At 41.2% G+C, this 8005-nt stretch overlaps 1 protein-coding gene across 1 annotated transcript; it reads left to right on the top strand.

Moving 5' to 3' along the window:
• Positions 1 to 3122: 3122 nt before the first annotated feature.
• Positions 3123 to 4142, top strand: LOC107611128 (uncharacterized). The gene has a single exon (XM_016313089.1). The coding sequence runs from the start codon at positions 3123 to 3125 to the stop codon at positions 4140 to 4142; it is 1020 nt and encodes a 339-aa protein (XP_016168575.1).
• The last annotated feature ends 3863 nt before the right edge of the window (positions 4143 to 8005 follow it).

Raw genomic sequence — 8005 nt, 5'->3', positions numbered from 1 at the left:
CTAAATTAGATTTTTGCTCAGGTCCCTCAATTTCAGCCAGAAAATACCTGAAATCACAGAAAAATACACAAACTCATAGTAAAGTTCAGAAAAGTAAATTTTAAATAAAAACTAATAAAAATATGATAAAAACTAACTAAAATCTATGGAAAACATACTAAAAATAATGCCAAAAAGCGTATAATTTATCCGCTCATCACCTGGCATGTCTGCTGCCTTCCACGCAAAGAGGTCGATGTTATCTCGTAAGAACCGTACGAGTGATTCTTTTATGTCTCCCTTTAGGATTGTACCAATATTAGTTGTTTTGTCTGGGATGTCTCCGATCTGGACTTTCTCTATTTCACCTTCGGGCTGTGGGCGGAGTTCTTCCCGCCTCTGAACTCCCCCGAGTTCGATTGTGTGGAACTCTTCACCTCTGCATCTGAGGTTTACACTTTCGTTGTAGCAGTGGCGCACCGTCTTCTGGTCTGCTTTTATTATAGCTATCCCTTCTGTAGTTGGAAATTTCATGCATAGATGTGGCGTCGAGACTATTGCGCCGAGCTGATTCAATGTTGTCCGACCTATTAAGGCGTTGTAGGCCGAACTCACGTTGACCACAATGTAGTCTATCTTGAGTGTTCTTGACTGGCTTCCTTTTCCGAAGGTTGTGTGTAGTGAGACGTATCCAAGTGGTTGAACTGGGGTGTCTCCCAGTCCGAACAGGCTGTTCAGGTATGCTTTGAGTTCTTTTTCTTCTAGGCCGAGCTTGTCGAAGGCAGTTTTGAATCAGATGTTGGTGGAGCTCCCTTGGTCTATTAGTGTGCTGTGGAGATTTGTATTTTCCAGTATAAAAGTGATGACCATGGGATCGTCGTGTCCTGAGATGATACCGGATGTATTTTCTTTGGTGAAAGTAATTGCGGGGATGTCGGGTGCTTCCTCCTTTCCCTCGACATGATATACTTCTTTAAGATATCTTTTGCGAGATGATTTGGAGATTCCTCCTCCCACAAATCCTCCGTGTATCATGTGGTCGTGTCTTTCTGGTGTACGAGGTGATCGCTCAGTTCGTCCGACATCTTCGTCCCTTCTTCTTTTTCTTTGCTCATCGTCTCGGGTGGCCAGGTACCGATCTAATTTCCCTTCTCTGACTAGTTTTTCTATGACATTCTTTAAGTCAAAATATTTGTTGGTAGAATACCCACGGATTCGATGGTATTCACAATATTCAGTCCGATTTCCTCCTCCTTTTTTGCCTTTGAGTGGTCGAGCGGGGGGTATTTTTTTGGTGTGGCAAACTTCTCTGTAGACATCCACAAGGGACACCCGAAGAAGGGTGTAATTATGGTATTTTTGATTTTTTCCCCATGTCAATCTTCCTTCTTTTTGGACTCTTTATCCTTATCCCGGGAGGGATAGGTGAATCCGGATTTTGAGGTCTCTCCTAGTCGAGAGTTTTCCTCCATATTGATGTACTTCTCTGCTCGTTCCTGCACTTCATTCAGAGATGTGGGGTATTTTTTCGATATAGATTGGCTAAAAGGTCCCTCTTGCAAGCCATTGATGAGGCCCATAATGGCGGCCTCCGTTGGTAGCCTTTGTATGTCCAGGCATGTTTTGTTAAATCTTTCCATGTAGTTGCGAAGACTTTCCCGATCTCCTTGTTTAATTCTAATAGACTTGGGGCGTGCTTAGCCTTATCTTTTTGGATGGAGAATCTGGTCAAAAACTTCTTGGCTAAGTCATTGAAGCTTGAGATGGACCTAGGAAGTAGGTTGTCGAACCATTTAATTGCTGTCTTCGTTAAAGTAGTCGGAAAGGCTTTGCAGCGAACTGCATCTGAGGCGTCGGTGACGTACATTCTACTTCTGAAATTGCTGAGATGATGGCCGGGATCTGTAGTCCCGTCATACAGAGTCATGTCGGGAAGTTTGAAGTCTTTTGGGATTTTGGCCCTCATGATCTCTCTGGTGAACGGATCTTGGTCTTTACGGGAGTCATCTTCGTGACTTGATCGAGTAGTCTTGGTTTTGAGATAGGCTTCGAGTTTTAGGAGTTTGTCCTCTAACTCACGGCGTCGCCTAACTTCCCTTCGTAGGTCTCTCTCAGCTTCCGTTGATGTTCCCCCTCCTTTTCGAGTTGCTTTAAGCGATCCTGAAGTGCCTCCACCGCTCCCATATTTGGTGAATCGTTGTTTTTGTTAGGTTGAGGGGTATCTTTTGGTGTAGTGTCCGTGTTCTTGTGCGGCGTTCTATCTTCTAGATCTGAATCGTGGTCATTGTCATGGTTGTCCGCCATGGTGATGGGGTGACTTCCAGGTTCCCCGGCAACAGCGCCAATGTTCCTTGGGTTACCAGAAACTGTAGGTCAATCTCGGACGAGATCTTCTGTGCTGATCGGAGATGACGTGTCCGGCTCTGAGTGGCGGCCGGAGCTATCGTATCCGACTTGTTGAGCTTTGCTGCACTGCTGATCCTTCGTTACCGGAGGGTGGGGGGTACCTGCAAGGGACTCCGATGCTTAAGTTAGCAAGGGTATTAAGCAGGTTTTTAGTAGAATCAGAGTATGAGTTATACCTGGGTGCTCCAGTGTATTTATAATGGTGTGGAGTGATCTTTTTAGATAAGATAAGTTAGTTATCTTATCTTATCTTTATCTTTGAGTAAAGGTCATCTTATCTTCAAGGGGACCACCCTTATCTCTATAGGCTTAGGCTGCCTTTGGATTTGGGTCGTGTTCCTCTATCTGGGCCCTTTATTGGGCTTTCCTGGAAATTTGGCCGAGCTCTTTGAGAAGAGGTCGGATAGTCTGACCTGAAGTGGTCGGTCGCTTTGTCGCTAAACATCCCAAGTCGGATAACTCGACCCAGGGTATAAACAGTTTCCAAGTTGAATGGCTCGGTCACAACCATATCCTAGTTTAGCCGAATTTGATGTTGAACTTGAAAGAACTTTACTTCACATTCGGCAAGCTAGACGTAGGTTGGATTATACGGCTATTGCATCGGCCTCTCTTGAGGAACCTTCCAACACACTAGTCCAATCTGAGAGTGATCTAGAATCCTCATTCAACGAAGGAACTTCTTACTCCTTTGTTGGAACTTTTGACATACCCTTGAGTACTGCAGTGATAATCACATGGCGGAACCTCGAAGGATCACCTTGCATGAGCAAGGAGTGCAGGATCTTGTTCTTCAACCGTTACAAACCCGGTATCTTAATCTTAATGCTAATTTTGAATTGAAAAATAGCTTGATCAACTTGTTGCCTAAGTATCATGGATTACCGGGCCAAGATCCTATTAGACACTTAAGGGATTTTCAAGTGGCTTGCTCTACGGCTAGGAGACAAGGCACAGATGAAGTTGCTATTATGGTCTTTGCCTTCCCCTTCTCTCTTGAGGGGCAAGCAAAGGAATGGTTTTACTCTCAACTTGACAAAGTGGTAACTGATTGGGATCCATTGAGAAGAAAATTCTTGGATAAGTTCTTTCCTCTAGAAAAGACCGATTACATCCGGAAGCAAATTTTTAGTATTATGCAAATGGACCAAGAGACACTTTATGAGTACTGGACTAGATTCAGGAGGTTGTTGGAGTCTTGTCCACATCATCAGATGGACATTTATTTGCTCATTAGCTATTTCATTGGAGGTCTTTGTGCATCGAATAAGAGATTACTTGATGCATCTAGTGGTGTCTCTCTTGTTAAATACAAGACGGAGGATGAGGCATGGAGATTGATCAATAATGTTGCCGAAGCTGCCCAACATGCTAGAGTGAGAAATAATCCTCCGAAGAGTATGACAGAAGCACCTTCTTCCGATTTGGCTTTGACCAAGGTGCTTAGAGAGATGACCACTCTTCTCAAGGAGATTCATCAAGGACAAAAATCATCTTCATCAATCCAAGCCATTCAAGCCCCACCTCAAATTCTTCAAATTGAGGGACCTCAAAGCGTGTGTGGTGTGTGCTCTTGTACTTCACACTACACCGATCAATACCCTCAAATCCAAGGAGACTACACTCTTGAGGTAGCTAATCCCTACAATAATCGCTCTTCCTACCATCCTCAAAATCAAGGAAATTACTCTGAAGGTAATAACTACAATCAAGGATGGCGGGACAACTCTCAAGAGAACAACAACAATCAAAGGTAGAATCAAGGGCCGTTCAATTCTTTTTCTCAATACCAAAATAATTACCAATCTTCTTCTCAACCACCATTCAACAACAACTCATACCAAAGCAACCAAAATCACCACAATCAACCATTTCAATACTCACAACAAAGCCCACCCAACAACCAAAGATACCAACCACTACACTGTAACACCTTAATTATCCTAAGCCTTACCTCGCATCGTAAAGCAAAGGTTAATCAAAGGTTACGACAGTTCTAAGCTCATACATATAATATATATAGAAAAAATAGTATAATCTAGAAGCCCGATGAAGGATATAGCTCAAAACAGGATTTGAAAAGCGCAAAACGTACTCACAAAGCTACTAAATTAACACACAAGAAACAGATATAATATAACAAGAGATAAGAGTATAATAGTATAAAAGTCTAGCCATGGCTCACGGAGTTTAAGCCGGCTAGTTCTATACAGACCATACAGAAGTTTGGAAGTTAAACAACTTATACAAGTTTTTCTCTCAACATAAGCCTCTAGGAAAAAGCAAAGTACAAAGGATGAGAGACATATACAAAATAATCAAAAGACATCCAATAGAATGAAGATCCTCCACTTTGTCACCACCCAAAGCAACTCACCGAGGTGGTTTGCGACCTGCATCTGAAAAATAACAACAGAAATATGGTATGAGAACCGGAGGTTCTCAGTATGGTAACAGTGCCCAATGATGTAAGATATAAGACACCGGGAATCCAGAGGCAATCCTAGAACTTCATACCCATCACAAGATTCACCTTAAAGCATATCTAAAACAGTAAAGCGTAAGTAAAACCTTAACATAATAAAAGGATAATCTAACTTAAAGGATTCTCTAACTAATACTCTCCGCTGTCCCATAGCCTTCACCAACCTATCCTCCATGTGATCCCGTCGCCACCGCCTTCCGAACCTCCTCAATCCCAGTAGAAAACACAATTAATTACAATGCAAGTAAAACACAAGTATAGGCATATATTCCAAGTAATTCAAGTAGGCAATTAGACATGTTATACAAATAGGCAAACAATTACAAGTCGGCAAAGCAAACAAATAGATAGAAGATGCACATGATGAATGCATGTCCTATTGGCCATGATATCACATTGTCGGTTCAATTGCCAACCCGACACATCTCCATGGAGATGTTGCACTTCAGAATCATCATTGAGAACCCCCGAGATATGGTGCTCGGAACACCGTCCAGGATTTTATGCCTGCACACTCTATTGATCCGAAGGGATGCGAGCGGGATACTCTTGCCACAGACCTCACATCTCAACGTAAGCGAGATTAACCACCGTCCTTACGCCGCCGCCGTTGCTACCTCGACTCATCTCAACCACTGTCAATTCAACATTTCCTTTTTGAACTCAATAGTTTATCAATTTCTCAATTCAGATATCTTCTCCCTTCTCATTTCACCAGGCCATCCTCAGTACACCAGAAACCTAAGCCTCCATTTTCTAATTTTTCAAGATAATATCAAATTCGATCTCCTAGGAATCTTTCCCATGTTTTGATACCCAAAACTAAGCCAAAGAATCTTAAATAGGTGTCACAGAAGTTTACAAACTGGTTGGGAAGTGAAATAGTTGAAAATAAAGTTTAAGTTGAAAAAAGGGCATGTGCGTACGCACAGGGGTGTGCGTGCGCACGCCCAAGAGGATTTTTAAAATGTGTGCGTACGTATAGAGGTATGCCTACGCACAAGTGCAATTTTTCGCAATTCTGTTCGCTCGCACAAGGTGTGCTAGCGCTCCCAATAGACTGCCTTTCCCAACGTGTGCGTGCGCACAGGTTGTAAATCTTCATTGGTTGTGTGCGCGCACATGCTTTCCTAGCGCTGCCAACAGCAAGCCTTCCCCCATGTGTGCATACACACAAGACTGTGTGTGCGCACAGGTTTGAAAAATCACAGGAGTGTGCGTGCGCACAAGGCTGTGCGTGTGCACATACCAGAAATCACAAAATTCTGTAACTTAGCAGAATTTCAGATTTTGACACCAAACTTTGAATGATCATAACTTCCTCTATATAAATCCAAATTTTACAAAATTTATATCAATATGAAGATTTTTCAATGAACTTCAATCCCAAACAAATTTCAACACATTTTGAAAATTGAGGCACAAGTTATGACCCGTCAAAATTCACTAAAAACTAGTTTTTACCAGAAGCTCACAACGCTTCAATTTTCCACAATCTTCAACCAAAATCAAACCAAACCATACCAAACTCCAATTTACATCATAACTCACCCTTTGTATCACATTCCACCATTCATACCAAACTTTCCTTCACATCTCAATATTCTCAACCTCAATTATCAAATATATATAACCTTATCAACAATCTTCCACCATCACATTCATCAATCATAATTTCTCAATACCAAGCATCATAATCAATCTCATTTCATCTCAATCTAACTAATTTACACCATCTTTATGAAATTCAATATCATAATTCATCAACATACTCAAACATTATCAATCCATCATAATTCACCATCATTCATCATTCAACAACTCAACAACCAATACAATCCAACCATATCCTATGGGTTACTAGCCTAAGTGTCCAGAAATATTATATATTATATAGAGAAAACCAAAACCATACCTTGGCCAATTTCCAATATGTTCTAAATCTCAAATTGAGTACAAAGCGAGCTTCCAATCACAATCCAAGTCACCAATAATCTCCAATAAGCATCAACACTCACCAATAAGCTCCAATATTCAAGCTAATACCACACATTTTATATAAGTCAAAAAACATAATACTCACAATTAATCATTTAACTAGGGTTCTAGAGAATCTTACCTCATCCACTAAAATTTGGGCTAGAACCATATATTTCCTCACTAAAGAGTAGCACCTGAACAACCAAAACACAAGGTTTTCTTAAAATCATCACTCATCAAACTCGAATTTCTTAGGACAGCAGGAAGGAAGAGAAATTTCGAGAAACGTATCACAAGTCTTAAATAGAAGTGACGGGCTCAGTGAGAGCTTTGCGTAGCCACCGACGGCATGCAAATCGGAGTACCGTAGCTCAAGATATCGCAGATTGAAGTGAGAAGTGAATAATGCTTCTTCTCTCTTCTCCCTCTTCTCTTAATTTCTGGTGTGTGTTATGTTTAAGTGGGTGTTCTGCTGAATGGGTTCACTTAAAGGACTTATATATATTGGGCTTGGGCCCAACTTGAGCCCGGTCCAACCCGTTAGCGTTTTTAGCCCGTTTGGCCAAACTTTTAAAATTAATGTCCGGTTTTTTACTTTAAATATTTTTCTAAGGTTTTTGACTATTTTAAATTTTTTCTCGCACAGTACCGGGCAGACTTAAACCGGTTTGGCTACCGGTTTGCGATTTTTCTCGGTTTTTTGTAGAAAATACATTTTCTGACTCAGAAAAATCTACTGAGTCCAAAAATCATATTTAAATTCTCCAATTCTCACTCTAAATTTTTGGAACCTAATTTGGGCAATATTAATTACTTCATTAGTCAATTAATTAGTTGCAGTTCTTACATACACCAAAGACAACAAGCTTACCAATCAACCTTCTTCTTCTCCCACAAACCCAAATGAGGATGCTTTCCGTTCATTCTACCAAGAACAAGAGAGACTTCAGGCTATTGTGGAGAAAAGTGAGGAGAACAATAGGATCCTTAGTACACAAGTTGGGAATTTGACAACCAAATGTCTTCTATAGCTGAGATGCTCTCTAGAATGTCTTTGCCTCCTCCCACCAACACCTCCCAAGCCCCTAACTCTTCTAATCTTCCTTCCCAACCTATCCCAAACCCAAGGAGGGTAGCATTAATACAATACCTTGA

This window comes from Arachis ipaensis, chromosome B8, assembly GCF_059453495.1.
Source record: "Arachis ipaensis isolate K30076 ecotype BB chromosome B8, ASM5945349v1, whole genome shotgun sequence".
Lineage (NCBI taxonomy): Eukaryota > Viridiplantae > Streptophyta > Magnoliopsida > Fabales > Fabaceae > Arachis > Arachis ipaensis.
The sequence above is the reverse complement of the archived record's forward strand: the minus strand, read 5'-3'. Positions and strand labels throughout refer to the sequence as shown.

Coding starts and splice junctions, on each gene's coding strand:
- LOC107611128 (XM_016313089.1), top strand. CDS start 3,123: ATGGCGGAACCTCGAAGGATCACCTTGCATGAGCAAGGAGTGCAGGAT.